This window comes from Onthophagus taurus, chromosome 7 (genome assembly GCF_036711975.1).
Source record: "Onthophagus taurus isolate NC chromosome 7, IU_Otau_3.0, whole genome shotgun sequence".
Taxonomy (NCBI): domain Eukaryota; kingdom Metazoa; phylum Arthropoda; class Insecta; order Coleoptera; family Scarabaeidae; genus Onthophagus; species Onthophagus taurus.
In genome coordinates this window covers 18638622-18656137 of record NC_091972.1, presented here as the reverse complement: position 1 = coordinate 18656137, position 17516 = coordinate 18638622, and the positions used below count along the sequence as shown (strand labels likewise).

Sequence of the window (17516 nt, the reverse complement as noted above, 5' to 3'; positions counted from 1 at the left end):
TGCAAGTATGCAACCAATATCACAGGAGGAGACGTAGTATACGCGATTTGCGTATTGCAATAAAAACACTGTGATATTGGTTGCATACTTGCAAAGATGACGTCGACTACGATAATTAATTAACACACTGTACATGATGAAACGTCCTCATTGTCCAACTTCAAGTTCTTTTACTTTAAATACGTGTGGCACGATTTCAATCGGTTAAGCTACTACAATTTCCGTGGAATTGCAATTAAGTTTTATTAATTAAAGAATTTTTATTTAATTAAACATTATATTTGATAATATAAGTACGAAGGCTTTAACTTCGAACCAGATTATATTTGATAATTTAATGAAAAATTTAATCAAAAGATATTGAACGTATCACAAAAGCACAACAAACTTTAACACAGATCAATATCTGGAGCAACCTCCAGGATATTGACTTGCATCCGTAGTCAGGATTCCGGGCGCCGAGAATGACGTGATGCTCCGTATTGAATGCGGATAAAAGAAAAGAGAAGTTGAGATTAAAAAAAGTAAATAAATGGAATTTTAAATCTACGTTGAAGAGACACGCGTACATTGTATAAGAGAGACAACCACGCCTGTATACAGATTTCTGATTCTGCGTGCTTTTCTTTCATTTCAGTCTCAACTACAAAACGAAACGAACCCGTTTCATTGACTCGTGTGAATATTCATTTCAGTTCCTTCTCTCGGAATATTACACAAACACGGCACAAGGCCAAAACTCATTTGCAAGTTAAAGTAGTTTAAAGTCGTGAACTGAGAACTACTATTTATTTTTGCTTTAAATTTTTTTTGTCTTATCAAAATTCTCAATAAAGAAATAATTATCAATTTATTCTTGGAGGTGTATATTTTTATTAAATCATGACGACGTATCTAGATACCAATGCGTAGTATACAATTCAGTATTGCTATAAAAGGAAGTAATAAGTATCAATCAGTGTTGTCATCGAATACATTTATAACACGTTCAGAATGGTGGAACGAGTTCTGTTGCTGTCCGTCAAGTAGACATGTTGATTTAAAAAGGGAAATAAAGCCGGAAATCACTGGCATCGGTAGTTTCCTGCAGCATTAAGTTTTAAATTTATATTTTTTTTTGCATTAACAACGCACATTCATTATATTATTGCAAAATTATTTGTATAAGTTCTGATAAGTACAAAATACTTGACAAATATCGTTATCAGAAAAAAAATCTTTTCCAAACATAACCATACGTTCGAATAACCGTAATAACCACTAATAAATAATCGGTAGCTGGAACAGTAATTACAGTTAATATTATCCGGACTTACATCTCTATGTTTTCTTGATGATTTGCATCGATCGGCTTCGTTGCCTCCGTTTCCAGTCATCTAAATTATTCAATAAGTTCCAGTTATAAGTAGCTATTGCCGTTATAAACTATAAAACAGTTTTCTTTTTCACAGAAAATTTGTTTGTTGGATTCGGTTTAAAAATATATCTGATATCGGTTATATTCAAAATTTAATTAAATCGTGTAATTGAGATTAATCATTGCGGTTTATTAATCTGATTGATTAGTCATCGTTATTTTTGCTTAATTATTTTCTTTAATCGAACTAAATTACCGCGTAGTCTAGACAAGGTTGTATTAGTTAGAGTTATAAAGTCGAATCTATTTTTGATTTTTAGCGAAAAGTAACACGCGATGTAGCAAGATTTATGAAAAACATTTAGGAAGTAATGGCGACAAATTTGATTATAAGCAAAAACGTGAATTAAAAATCCGTCGATTATAAATTTAAAGCGCGATGATTAAATGTTAGGGGCTTATAAATACAATACAAATGATCTGCACTCGACCTATAAACTTATTTTAGTAACTAAGCAGAAATTGTTTGGGCAGTGAAGGTTTTTTGATACCAGCAAATAGGAAAAACTTGATGGTGTATGTTAAAATAGTGCTTATATATTGGAATCATCTTAATGTTTCTTAATAAATGCAAAAGATGTTAATATCATTAAAGGAGATGCTTTCCAGAAAATTTTAAGACTTTTTAATATGGGAAAAGCTGATTGGCGTGAATCTAATCACACTTAACGAAAAAGAATTTTTAAGGAATGAAAAAAAATAATTTTTACTGTTTTTGAAGGTATTTCAAAGATACTTGTAAATAGCAAAAGCTTGTTTGTGTGTGTCAAAATTGTTTTAATTGGTTAAAAGTATGCCTAGTGTTCTTAACTAAGATGAAGTAATTGATAAAGTTTATTTTAAAGTGTTTCAAAGATACCAAGAAATAGATAAACATTGTTGGTATGTGTCAAAAAGGTGCTAACCAATTGGAATCGTCTTGAGGTTTCTTAATAAATCCAAAACATGTTAGTAACATTAAAGACTTCAGAATAGTGTAAAAACTGATTGATGTGAATCTAAACGGTTCTAGTCGATTAAAAACATAGCTAGGATACTTAACGAAGATAAGAGAATGAAATAAATTAATTTCCAAGATTTTTCAAGGTAAAAGTACGTAGGCTTTCACGGCCGATGTTAATTAAACTAAAACTAGAACTAATAGTAGCACTATCACTAGAGCTAGAAACTTTCGGGTTAAGCAGTGCATCTTTTGAAAAACTGTTTGACGTTTCGGATGCCATATTGCAACCCTCTTCAGAAACAAGTTCGAAGTGTCATTTCGAAAAACTAAAAAGAAGATAAAGGAATGAAAAAAAATTAATTTCCAAGATATTTTGAAGATATTTCAAAGATACATGCAAATAGTAAAAGATTGTTGGCGAGTGAAAATTATTTTAATTTGTTAAAATGATATCTAGTGTTCTTAACGAAGATGTAAGAATTGAAAAAATTAATTTTAAGGTTTTTTGAATGTGTTCCAAAGATACCAGTAAATAGAAAAAGCTTGTTAGCGTGTATTAAAATGATAGTAACCGATTGGAATCATCTTGAAGTTTCATGATAAATGCAAAACATGTTAATAACATCAAAGAAGACGCTTTCCAGAAAATTGTAAGTCTTCAGAATATGGGAAAAACTCCATGGTGTGAATCTAAATGGTTCAAATCGATTAATAATATAGCTAGGGTACTTAACGAGGATAAAAGAATTAAACAAATTAATTTCGAAGATTTTTGAAGGTATTTCAACGATATCTAAAAATAGAAAAACTTGTTGGTGTGTGTCAAAATGTTACTAATCGATCGATTTGTTTTTTCATAAATAGTAATTAAAGCTATTTACCCCTCGTGAGTTCTCCTCTTCTTTTCGATCTCTGTGTCGTTGAGTTTCACCCAATTTCATATTCAGCTGCACAAAAAGTTTCTTTTCTTTCCAACTCAATTTCCAAAAACTGTCGAATTCTATCTTCCGAAGAAATAGAAAGTAAATAACATTTCAAACTAGGCTTTTTTGCTGAACAAGATTTTTGGTAGATATTTTACACGAACACCTCTCTTTCAGAACTCGCTGTTGCTTTGGAATGCTGTATTCCCATTTCCCATCAACTATCTTTTTTTCTTTATACGAGTCGCTATCTCTCTTCTTCTTTTATTCTGCTCCCTCTTCCAGTTGGCTTCTTTAACGTGTCTTTTTAGTCTTTTTCTTCTCAAAGGCTCCTCGTTTTCCGCATTTTCTTCTTCGGTATTCAAGTCTTCAGTAGGTCGATAATCTGGATCTTCGGCTGTTGATGTTTTAGTAGTATTTTGATCCACACTGCCTTTCACAATTTCATCCCTAGAAATATCTTCCGATGAGTTAGGCTCCGAACCTTTTTCTTTGCAATTTTGAACTACAGTAGGTTGATAATCTGTGTCTTCAGTTTGTGATGTCTCATTGGCATTTTTCTCAGTAACTTCTATGTTTTCGTCTTCCTAAATATCTTCAGATAAGAAGTATACTTCACTAATTTCTATCTCCATATCTTGTAAATTCCTTGCTGTGTTCTGTTGATTGGAATTAGAATTTACCTCTGTTATACTGTGTTCTTGAACTACAGTATATTCCACATTGTTAGGTAGTTGAGAATCCACGAAAATTGGGGGCTTTGTCTACAATTTTTTGTGCACGGACACCATCTACGAAAATAAGACAAAACCGTAACTGTTGGCACTTTACAAAAGTAAATAAATTAAAAAAAAACACAAACATTTACTTCAAAAGTTACTTAACACAATATAAATGTACAGGGCGTTCAAATTCGATGTCCGAATAGGCGATCTCGGAAACTATAAGAGCTAGAAAAAAAGTAGCTGACATGTCATGATCTCGTTTTTCGAGAAACTGCTAATGCCGAAAACGTCATAGCGCTATCGTCTTTTGTTTTTCCGCTAGAGGCCAAAATTGAAAATATCGTAAAATACGCAAATGTAATTATCTTGGTTATTATTGTAGGTGGAGTATTATAACTATGGACACTTTTTTACAGAGAATTTGATGACGTAGTCAAAAAAATTTTGTCGGTTTTAGATTTTGAGATATTATCACAATTTTCGTTTTTTTAAATGGAAACAACCACTAATTATTCGCTTAATAAATTCGTTATTTTTTTCTGATTACAAAAATATAAATAAAACTAAAAATAAACTTTTGTTTTAGTGTCGTCCAAGAAATTAAATTTACAGTTTCCTGTAAATTACGGAGGTTTTACACAAAGTTGGAATAGATTGCATTATTTCACATTTTTTATTACGATTTAATATTATTTCTAAATGACTTAATAAATTATCGATAGATGGCGCTCATATGTTTTTTTCTTTAATTCAAATAAACATAGCAACATTTGTTTGTATTGGTTGATATTCAAAAATTTTCTGAAATGTCACTTTAAAAATCCTGTTTTTAAGATCAATTACGAAAATTTTGAAAAGTTTGACATGTTAGAATGTTAAATATTAAAAAATTATTTGTTTTTAAATACCAGAAGTTATCCTCGTATTTAATTGTTAACTTTTTAGATTTTACCTACCGCCCCGTAACTTACAGGAAACTGTAAATTTAATTTCTTCGACGACACTAAAAGAAAAGTTTATTTTTAGTTTTATTCTAAAACAATAAGAAATAGACCTGTCGAACCCTATATTTTTGTAATCAGAAAAAAATAACGAATTTAATAAGCGAATAATCAGTGGTTGTTTCCATTTAAAAAAACGAAAATTCTCATATCTGAAAATCTAAAACCGAAAAATTTTTTTTGACTACGTCATGAAATTGTTTGTAAAAAAGTGTCCATATAATGTCGTAGTTATAATACTCCACCTATAATAATAACCAAGATAATTGCACTTATTGGTTTTACGATATTTTCAATTTTGGTCTCTAGGGGAAAAACAAAAGACGGTAGCGCTATGAGGTTTTTGGCATTAGCAGTTTCTCGAAAAACGAGATCATGACATGTAAGCTACTTTTTTTCTAACTCTTATAGTTTCCGAGTTAGCCTATTCGGACATCGAATTTGAACCACCCTGTACAGGGTGTCCAAATTTCGATGTGTTTGCAGGGTATCTCAGTTATTATGAAAGATAGAAAGTTGCGGCTTGAGCTACTTTTTTGTGAAACTTACAATGGCGCAAACTAAATTTTCATAGCCCTCTTCGTTTTTGATATACAGGGAGTGTTTCAAAATTTTCGATTTTCTGACAAATCCTGTATCGGCTATCCGGAAACGTAAAAACAGGTTCTAATAGATTTTTTCACGTAGAATCCAATGGTGCACCTAGAATTTTTCTAGGCATCACAGTTTTTGAGTTATAAAGAGTTAAAATTGAGTTACCGTGCACCATTGGATTCCACGTGAAAAAATCTATTAGAACCCGTTTTTACTTTTTTACTAAGTTTTCGGATAGCCGAGATACAGGAGGTGTTTGAAAATCGTAAATTTCAAACACAAATTTGGTTTGCGCCCTTGTAAGTTTCACAAAAAAGTAGCAAGTCATACTAACACATGGCGCAAATATCTAAAATTATGATAAAAATGGAGTTACGAGTTTTGCTAATTAGGATGACGAAATATAAATATGTTTTAAATCTAAATAAATATTTAAAATACCATGGTAAGAGATGCAGTAATTTATATACTTGATTCAGACATTTCAAACACAAAATTTTTGTAAAGCAGAGTGGCGCAGTGGAAGCGTGCTGGGCCCATAACCCAGAGGTCCGTGGATCGAAACCACGTTCTGCTATAAAACTTTTTTGAATTTATTTAAAAAAAAGCATAAAACATCCAATTTATTTATTTATTTATTTACAAAATATACAATAAAAAATTCTTAAGCAATCAAATTTCATGATTTTTGCATAGATTTTTCCCTGAATAATAAATAATGAGGCAATGGTATGGAAGAATCCGATTTAGTTTTCAATAAAATACTTTTTTCTTCTTTTTCAGTTATTAACTTTTTCAACTTATCCATTTCTAAACTATGCTGTTTCTTTAAATTATTTATTATCGTATCTTTTTGTTGTAATTTTTGTTCCACGGAAGATAAATCGAGATATGCTTCATGTTGAACAGTCTAAAAAAAAATTATTAATTTTAAATTTATTATTATTTATTTTACTTCTAAAATATACTTTTAATTGACTTTTTAAACTATCCATTCTTGTTGCAATATCAGATCCGATTCTTTTAACGGCTTTATTCTCTTGATGTCGTTGATTTAAGGCTTTCAACAAAGTTTCTTGCTCAGAAACAAGCTCCCTAGCAAAACTCATCGCTTTATGTAATTGTTTTCTGCAAGCACTCCTTGATAACTCAACTTCTTTTAGTGTATGTTGCAACTCTAAATATTTAGTTTCTAATTTCTTAATTTGTTTGTCTCCTGCTTTTAATTTTAACTCATTCTCATCTCTTTCTTTTTTATATTCCGATATTTTCCCCGCTCCATCTAATAACTGTTTATTTAACGTTTCAATATCCTCCTTAAGTTTTCCTTTTTCTTTCTCGTACTGTTGTTTCAACTCTTCGTACCACCTACAACCACAAAGCTTACAAAACACGATTGATCGATTTATTTACTTACTTTTTACACTCGTTCACGCTTGCATTATGAACGCTTAACGGAATATATTGATGCCTCTCACTTCTAAAATCATCTTTTTCTTCTAATAAACTTTTATTTTTCTCTTTTAAAGCCGCTATTTCCGTGCGATTTTTACAGTATTCTTCGTGAAGAACTTTATAATCTCTTTTTGTTTGCTCAACTAAAAAAATAATAATAATAAAACTTTTTTTCTAATAATAATTAAAAATAACCTTTTTGCTCGTAACATTTTAAAATTTCCTCAACTTTATCTTGTTTCAACGCACACTTTTTAATCAATAAATCATTTTGTTCTTTCAACGACTGTACTTCTTCCTTTAATTTCTCGATTTCCCCCGAAAGAACGTAACTTGAATCATCATCTTCAATAAGTTGTTTATGAAGATTTTCGTTTTCCTTAATAATATCTCTCATTTTCTCGGTAAATATCGACAGTTGATCTTCGTATTGTTGGATTATGTTATCTTTTTCATTGATTGAGTCTTCATAAGCATCGAGGAGAGGTCCAAGAGTATGGACATTCACTTTTCCCCAAGAAACAGCGGTATGTGAGTGTCCACGATGGGTTTGAGATAAAATTGAGATCCCATCGACAATGTTTTCGTGGGAAATTGGAGTCGATTTTGGGATATTTTGGGAATGTGAATTAAACGATAAGTTGGATTTATGCAGTTTTTGTTGGTATCGTTCTAATTGAACGTTGAGTCTAAAAATAAAAGATTTTAAGCTATGAGTCAAGAATCACCATGTCTCTTAAAAATCGACAATTTTTTTTTAATCGATGAGAAATCACTCAAGTAAGCCGTTACATATAAAAAACCCTGTTCAAAAATCCCCCTGTTACCTGGTTATCCACGTGTTTGTTTTCAGGCTTGATTTTCAATTTTTATATATAGTGGATTCCAGGTACATCGTATAAATCAGGTCATAGGTAACATCAACTCTCCTACCAACCGATTGGCTAAAATTATACAGATCTACCTGCACAATCAATTTCAAAAAAGTTTTAAACACACTATAAAAAACTCTACCGAATTGATACAAAGACTATCAGAATTTAAACTGGAAAAAAATTGCAAACTGATCTCCTTTGATATCACGAACTTATATTCTAACGTCCCAATAAAACCAACAATTGATATCATAAAGGAACAACTCGTCTTAAATAATAAAGACGAACTCGATATCATTGAAATTGATAGCTTTCTAAGCGTACTAGACCTCACCTGCAGGCAAAACTTCTTCCTATTTAATGGCCAATTTTATAAAATGAACGACGGACTCCCTATGGGATCACCCTTATCTGGAATCATGTTAGATATATATGTCAACAATTTCGAAGACGAACTTTTCTCAGAAAAATACAAACCTTTTACACAATACATCAAATTTTACGCTCGTTATGTTGATGACATTTTTATAATCTATAATGGCAACAAAGCTATCCTCAGGGCGCTTCACAACATCTTCGACAACATCTCCAACCTGAACTTTACAATGGAAACGGAAAACCAATGCACACTTAATTTTCTCGACCTTAAGATCATAAGAAACCCTATTACCAGCCTCCTTGAATTCGACATTTTTAGGAAACAAACTTTCACAGATACAGTTATCCCTAAAAACTCCTACAACTGTAACCAACATAAACAAGCAAACTTCCGTTTTCTTTTTAACCGTATCTACAACATCCCACTTAACACAGATAAAATAAAGACGGAGATCAGGAATATAGTCAAAATCGGTATAAATAACGGATTCAACGTAAAGGAGATGCAAAATATATATAATAGAGTCCACATATCCAGGATTAATAACATTATATTCCCACACTTTAAGACAAAGACTAAACATATAGGTATCCCTTTCCATCCACTACTTGAGCAAAAACTAAAAAGAAACCTACTAAAATTTAACATTACTACAGCTTTCTCCTCTGGTTTTAAGATTAGTAAACTGCTCATGAATAACAAACAAAAACCTAAACATGAAGAACTCAGCGGTATATATCAAATCAACTGTTTAGACTGCCCAAAAATATACATAGGGCAAACCGGTAGGAACATCTTAACCCGTTTCAAAGAACACTCCTCTAAAGAAAACTCAGCTGTCTTTAAACATAAAAAGAAACATCACATAACATTCCTACAGAAAACATAACACTGCTGAAGAACCTTAAAAAATCGAGAGAGATGGACCTTTATGAAGAGTTACACATTAACATTAATAACAAAAAGAACATACTAATGAACGATTTTGTTGATACCAATAACAATAGACATTTTTTGAATTTCCTGTAAAAATAAAAATAACTGCATTTTCACACATTTTCCCGATGAATAATATCAATTTAAAAACCTGTAACCCCCGCACATGCTCAATTGCACTCCACTTTTCTTATTCTATCGTGTTTTAACCTTCGATGTGATACCTGTTTTCTTCGTAAAATTGTCGCGTTGTGATTTTATTAAGAATTAAATGTTCTACAGACGGTTGAATACTTATATGTCATTTCCTGTTGTTTTTTCTTAAATTTTAGTCGTGCCAAAGAAGAAGAATCATTAGATTCGAAACATACGTAGCACTTATTTAATAAAGAAATTTATACATCGATTCAACTTATGAACTTTTATCCATTGATTTTCAATAGTAAATACCAATTATTTTTTGCCAATTTTAATTTTGAGTTTTAAATTTTGATTTTGTCAATAGTACCAACTTAAGTTTTATGTACACTACTCTCCAAAATTATCGCACCACCTAAATTATGCATCAAGTTTAAAGATTTTTTTTTTTGAATCAACGGATGGATTTTGATGTTTCTTTCTTCACGATACAGGTTGATTTTTAAGGAAGAAATGAGTTGATAGTTTCTGACAATTGTCAACGTTTTACCCATATACGGGGTGTAAAAAGAAATTTATGTTTTTTCTTGTAATTTTGCAACACCCTGTGGAATTTATCAGAAAGAACCGCTACATTCCATTTACATTACGTTAGAATGGCAACCCTTCTCTACATTTTCGTTCAAGAATCATCTCGATATCTCTTTTATCAAGGAAGATACACAAGTTTAAATGTAACGAATTTTTATTAACGTTTTAAACAAGTAGGTGAAAACTAAAAAACACTACATAATCAATTCTCTCAAAATCACCTAATAATGTGTATTTCCGCCTCTCTTACGTATCACTTCTTCACAGCGACGAGGCATACTTAAAATCAAGCGTCGAATTTGATCTTGATCAATTGCATCCCAAACCTCTCTTACCATCCTCTCAACGTCGTCCAAAACGATAGGTGGTGGATGTCGGCCCCTTAACTGACGATCAACATTATCCCATAAATTCTCTATTGGATTGAGATCAGGGCTACAGGGTGGTCAGTCCATGGTTTGTATACCAACTTCATCCAAATAGTCACGGACCGTATAGGCAACATGAGGTCTTGTATTATCATGCATTAATAAAAAATTATTTCCTATGTAAGGAGCAAAGGGTACCACGTGTTCCGATAAAATGTCTGTAATATACCTTTCACCTGTTAATGAACCTCTTCGCAAAGAAACAAGGTCTGTTCGTGCTGTAAGCGAAATTCCACCCCAAACCATTACAGATCCTCCATTAAATAAAGTTGTCGGTCGCATGTTGCACTGTGCATAGCGTTCATTGGGCCGTCGAATTACTCTTAAACGTCTATCTGAGCTGTATAAACAAAACCTTGATTCATCTGTGAACAGTACTTGTTCCCAGTCATCAGCATTCCAGTCAAGATGTTCTCTGGCAAATTGCAATCTCCTTCTACGATGATTTGCGTTTAAATTTGGTACTCTAGCAGGAATCCTTGCATGCAAATCACCTTCGCCGAGACGCCTTTGTACAGTGTTAGTACTAATTCGAATATTATGAACATCTGCTACTTGTATCTGTAAGTTTCTCATTGTAACAAAACGTTCCCTTAAAGCACGAAGTCTAATAAAACGATCTTGGCGTAGTGTTTTGACTCTCCTTCTTCCTTGTCCAGGTCGTCTTGTATGATCATTTGTCTCTTGAAATCGTTGAACGGCGGTGATATTGTTGTATGAGAAACTCCTAATCTCAAGCCTATTTCACGATAACTTATTCCTTCATTGGCTAAAGTAACTACCTCAACAACTGTTTGATATTTCATAGCCTGCTTGTTTCATTAGTAAGGACTATATTTCAACAAAATTAAGTCAAACTTAAAAAATGTGTATCTTCCTTGATAAAAGAGATATCGAGATGATTCTTGAACGAAAATGTAGAGAAAGGTTCCCATTCTAACGTAATGTAAATGGAATGTAGCGGTTCTTTCTGATAAATTCCACAGGGTGTTGCAAAATTAGAACAAAAAACATAAATTTCTTTTTACACCCTGTATATGGGTAAAACGTTGACAATTGTCAGAAACCATCAACACATTTCTTCCTTAAAAATCACCTATACCGTGAAGAAAGAATAATCAAAATCCATCCGTTGATTCAAAAAAAAAACCTTTAAACTTAATGCATAATTTAGGTGGTGTGATAATTTTGGAAAGTAGTGTAGATTTCTCCACCAGACACATTTTACCTCTTAACCTCACTTTCTTGTTATGGTGACAACAATTTTTTGAAATACCTCTAGAAACTAGAAAGAATTTTGTAACATTGTTGTGATTTGATTTTGTATTTTAAGGATTCTCCTGATGATGCAGTTAAGTTAAGTTTCCTTTAAAAACTGCGAAACCGGTAGAGAAAATATGAACTAATACGTTCGTAAGTGCACAACATTTGTTTTAATTAAAAAAAAGGCGCGCGGAAAAATGTAAAACTTACCGAAAAATCAGTTTAAAGTTTTGACGTGACGTCATCGACCGTGCTAACAATATACAGTGGGTTAATAAAGTACTTGAACACCGTTCAATTATGATGGTGATGGCGAACCTTTTGAACTGGACGTGTCAAAATTTTCAAAACTCTTAGTAAACAATATGCTTCTGTGTCATATATAAAAATTTTAATAAGTATTTCGTATTTTCAGATAAAAAAAGATTTATTTTTTGCAGTATTTAACCCAAAGAATAACATCTCATAGTAATACGTTAAAGAATATATTGTTAATAACGCCATTGCAAGATTCTTTATGTTACTGTCAGATAAACTGTTCCAAGCATTCAAAATTTCCTTTGCATAGTTGCACTCTTCTTCATTATTTAACCGATTCCGCTCCAAATTTTCAAGCTTCACTCTTAACTCAACGAATATATGACTCCAAACTCTTTCTTGAAATTCTACCAGCTCCATTTCTAAATTTTCAATTTCCAACTATTGGAAATCATATAAATTCAAAGTATTATAAGTAACTACATCAGGATATTTAATTATTTTAATGTTCTCTTCCAGGCTTCTAAATTGGTAAGTAAATCTTTCGTTGAACTGTTCAGATAATGAATTTATTATATTCTGGTAAAAAAGTATACATTCCGCTACATTAATGGTCTTCTCAAAATACCTTTTATCCGTGGAAAATATTTGTAAGCTCGTTTAAAAATTTTAAGCTTACATTCGAAAGATTTAAACATAACATCAATACTTTTGCCAAAACCTTGTAAGTTCATTTATATGAACAAACAAATCTGTAAATACATCAAATTATTGACCCACTTATCATCATTAATCCGGGGAAAGTTTTCCAGGTCTTCATTCTCAAAAAATACTGTAATTTCGTCAAAACATTCCACAAATCGCTCAAGAACTTTACCTCGATTCAGCCATCTCACATTAATTAAACATTAGCAATCCCCTGCAGATTGAATCGACTTCTTGCCAAAGTGCAGAAAATTCTTGCTTATGGAGAGGTCGAGAAGTGATAAAATTAACAATTTTTGTTACATCAGACATTACATTATTCAGTTCTGAAAATCCTGATTTAGCACCCAATACCTCCGATGAATAATGCAATAGAATGGTACAATAAGATGTCTAACAGTTTCCATAAACAATTTCACGAATCCCACATTTTTTTCAACCATATTTGGTGCCCCATCTGTTATGACATGACCGACACAATTTTAGAAGTATCAATGCTTAAGCCACTGAACGTTTCTATAACAAGTTTACATATTTCGTTTCCTAATATACTTATTAGCACTGATTCTAACTTTATCAACTATTCTCTCATAGTAAGGTCATCAGAATATCTCGCAATAATGGTCAACCGAGCATTTGATGTGATATTAATGGTTTCATCAAGAGAAATCGAAAGTTCGCTTTTTGACAGTTACTCTCACGATAGATAAATTGTGCGTGTCCACTTGAGTATAAGTCTCAACCTGTTTACTCTCCGAAAGTTGGTGGGGAGTCTCTGATAGTTACTCTCAGATGCGTGTCCACCAGAAAAAAATCTCTCGAGAGCATTTCTCGCAAGTGGACACTTAGACACACTTTTTAACATATTAGGCATGGAATTAACTAGTTTTTTCCAAGATTCCTGAAGACATTGCTTCAGGTCTGTTTTATTGGAAATATTTTTTTCTGTAACACCAAATCCAATATATGCCAAAGATTTTCTATCGGATTTAAATCCGGACTTTGAGGAGGATGGGGAAGTACTTTAGGCACTTTATACAACTTGCTTTCTTTAACTACGTGCAGTATGTTTGGGATCGTTGTTTTGTAAAAACGTACAATCGTCTTTGATAATCAATTTGTCGATACTTTTTGGAATTTCTTCTTGCAAAATTTTTAAATAACCTTTAGCATTTAATAAAATGTAATTGGCCAACTCCATTATATGACATACTTCCCTTCCCGAAACCATTACATGACCACCACAGTATTTCATAGTGGCTACTAAATTGTCCTTCTGGAATTCGGTATTTGGTTTACGCATTCTTTTGCCAAAACTCCAAACCCTTCTCTTTATTTAATTTTTGCATATTCTATGCGATACGTTTCTGAAATTTAGTTTATATGGGAGATCTTTCTATCTAAAGTAGTGATCAAAATGGTGGCCACTTCTACACTATCGATGTATGTATTCGAATCGCTAGTCCATAGTAAGTGCTGAGCTTTTTCGCTAATGATGTCACAAGTAAATCACGCGTGAGTCACCTGATTCATATGTTCACGTAAGTGGTATGTGTGACCCGCGTGGTATAGATCGTAAGCGGGCATAAAAAATCACTAACGCGCACATCTCTAGTATAGGCTACGGCAGACCGCTCGGTTCTATGCTCATAAAATCTAAAGGAATGCGAATTTCGGTTTGTAATTTTGACATCGTATTCTTGGATAGTTAAGCTAACGATTTATGCAATAAAAGAAAATCGATTTTTTGATCCTTCTAATGTGGTTTCCCACCTTAAACGAAATACAATTGATTAAAAAGAATGCTGTTTTTTAGATCACTTTATACTTTTTTGATAGATAATTCCGTTCGCCAAATTCTGATCTGCACGGTCAACTCCTTTAATGTGTTTATTGCATTGTATTATGCATGAACTTTATCATTTGTATAATTTTTATTCCGCTTTTCAGTTTCGCACCAACCTTTTATCTTTCCATATGGGAAGAAGAATGGGTCTTCTCCGTACAAAAGTCATTTGTCTTCTATGAAGATTCTTGGACTTTTCTATTATTTAGTACCTTTGGCAAGCCACGGTTTTCTCGTATGGTACCACATAAAAGTATTTTCTTTTCTAATAATATACCAGGTGTAGAAACGTTGTTGTAGTAATTACCTTGATATACATGATTCCAATAACCAAAATACGGCTGCAAGACTAATAATATAGTTTCTTGTAGTTTTTGTCCTCCACCCGAATAAATCTGAAAGATGCAAATGTACCCAGACTCACTTTCACAAACAGCTGAGACGTCTTCTCTATGGTATCATTGCTTCATCAAGTGATAATTGCTGTTTCGGTACATAGATACATAGATTGATTTTTTGTAATAAGGTAAGCCAAGAGAGGTCTAATTTTACAAAGCCTCTCTCTACTAGGTGCATTTTGTACATTATCACTGAGATGGAGAAGTGTAATGATTTGCTCAAACCTCATCCTGCTCATAGTTTTAGAGAATATTGGTGCTTCAACCAAAGGACCCGTTGACCAGTAATCTCTCAAACAAGTTTTTTTAGTTTGTCCCATCAATATTAATAACCCAAGAAACTTTTTCATATTGCTTATTGTAACTTCCGTCGTGTTGTCGTCACATTCGTGCGTCTGAGGACGCCCGTCTAAACCCGATATTTTCTAGTTCTAGTTCTACACTAGCACTATCATTAGAATTAACACAAGACCTAGAACTAGAATCATTCGGGTTTAGCCGTCTTGAGAGACGTGCGGCTAACCCGAATGTTTCTACTTCTAGGTCTAGTGTTAGTTCTAGTATTAATACAGAGTCTATTGGTTATGTATCGAAAGTAGTTTAGTGAAAACAACTTTATCACATTAATTTTGTGCGTGGCCAAGGTTTATAGAACATAAGGTTACCTCATTCCCTATGCCTCTGTAGTATCGATTATTACCCCGCAAATTGACGTCACTGGTTCGATACAGTCAGAATAAAAGATAGCCTATACGTGCCTATACTGTGGTACAGTCTATATAAAATATTTAAACCTCGCAACGTGTTGTGTTGTTCATAGAACCAGCTACGTCACTGACCTACCTTGCCTCTCAGAGGAGGAGAATCGGTATTGGGTAACCTTATGTTCTATAGACCTTGGTGCGTGGCCAAGGTATCTGTCACTGTATCGAACCAGTGACGTCAATTTGCGGGGTAATAATCGATACTACAGAGGCATAGGGAATTAGGTAACCTTATGTTCTATAAACCTTGGTGCGTGGCTATAAAATAAACAATTTGTAGGTTAGGTGTTGACCGGTATAGTAGGAAATTGCTTGTGACGTCACAATACGTGACATCACAACAAAACTTTAATGCGATTTTTCGGTATGTTTTACACTTTTCCGCACTTTCTTTTTATTTTTAACGTGTTTTTTGGGTCATTTCATACTGATTAAAAAAAAATCGACGATTTTTAAACCATATAAAGATTTTTGAATTTAAAAAAAAAATTTTATAATAAAGTTAAAAATTCTTACCTAAAAACCACATTTTTTAGCATATCAACATCTTCGATTAATTCAAAATTAGATTTTTTTAAATGTGTAATATCTTCTTTTTGTCTTTCGACCAAAACGTTAAATTCTTCACATTTTTGACAATTCCTTGCAACTTCCAATTCATTTTGGCAAGCTCTAAATTGAGCTAAAATTTCTTCATTTAGATTTCTAAGCGATACATTTTCGTTATTTAAGTCTTCGTTAAGACTTTGAAGATTATTCAACTTTTCTTTGAACTTATTGTTTTTTCTTTCCACATACAACTCCATAGAGGTAAGTTTTTCTTGTAACGATTCAATCTCTTTATTGAGTTTCTCATTTTCTTTCACTAAATGTCTTTTACTAATGCGTTCATTCAACTTCTCCTCTTCGTTTAAATCTTCGGATTTTATTCGATGCTTTGATTTTCTATTTGAATAAACGGCTGGATAATTTCCGCCAAACGTTTTAATTGATGGCGTTTCAGCTTTATGCACTTCTACATCCACCCTTTTCCTTCTGGGTTTTATTGGAACTTCCTGCATATTATTATTATTACAGTTGGTGCAGAAAAGAAAAACTTTTTCAAAAAGAGACCGCTTTTTATCAATTTTTCTTTAGTATGTTTTTTTTAATACGATATCCAGAAATTAAAACTTTTTCGTTTACGTTTATTGAAGAACATTTTAAACTTTTATGATTGAATTAATTTAAAGTTTTTGAACATCGTTGTTTACTACTTTTTTGGGTTAAATTCTTGTGAACGTCAATAAACACACAATTGTTATGACAACTAAGAATTGTTTGTGTCAAAATTTGGAATAAACACATTCTTGTTACTATGGAAACCGAAGTACTTGAAGTTCTCGTTATTGCTTAGGTTAGAGCTTACATACAAAGATGTCGTTGTTGCCTATTTTTTGTTTATATTTATTTGAATTTTTATTTTGTGTTAAGTTCAGATTTTTTTAATAATTTATTAATAAGTAGTCTAATCTTGATTTAAAAAAAAATTGTTTATTATGGGTGATATTACAGATATCTTTATTTAGTTGATCATTTCAAACCAAGATGTCGCCGGAAGCTTTATAACAACAAATATTAAATTAACTCTAATTTGTTTATTAAAGTTTATAATCATCACCAGACAACTCAGTCTTAACTCAAATGATTATCTAATTCCGCAACACGATATTGCTATGACATTATAAGATTAAATCAAAAATCAGTTTGAAGCTTATTTTGCACAAAGATTTTGCTCTGAAGCTTCTCCACAAGTAGACTTAATACAAGAATTAAATGAGCGACACTCCAATTTTTACCTTGATGAATATTAAGAAGCAATATTGTTCTTAAAATTT

At 32.2% G+C, this 17516-nt stretch overlaps 2 protein-coding genes and 1 non-coding gene across 3 annotated transcripts in view; 2 read left to right on the top strand and 1 right to left on the bottom strand.

Annotated features, from left to right (window-relative positions):
• The window catches only part of LOC111418227 (venom serine protease-like), a 74302-nt gene that overhangs the window by 49686 nt on the left and 7100 nt on the right, over positions 1 to 17516 (top strand). The gene's annotated exons all lie outside the window — the stretch shown is intronic.
• Positions 6109 to 6180, top strand: TRNAM-CAU (transfer RNA methionine (anticodon CAU)). Its single transcript has one exon. It is a non-coding gene; the product is annotated as a tRNA-Met (tRNA).
• Positions 6221 to 16910, bottom strand: LOC111415082 (protein Cep89 homolog). Its single transcript, XM_023046573.2, has 5 exons — positions 16156 to 16910; positions 7254 to 7747; positions 7021 to 7201; positions 6572 to 6971; positions 6221 to 6513 (listed from the first exon to the last, which is right to left on the bottom strand). Exons 1-5 carry the CDS (start codon positions 16698 to 16700, stop codon positions 6283 to 6285), a joined length of 1851 nt encoding a protein of 616 aa, XP_022902341.2. The 5' UTR covers positions 16701 to 16910; the 3' UTR covers positions 6221 to 6282.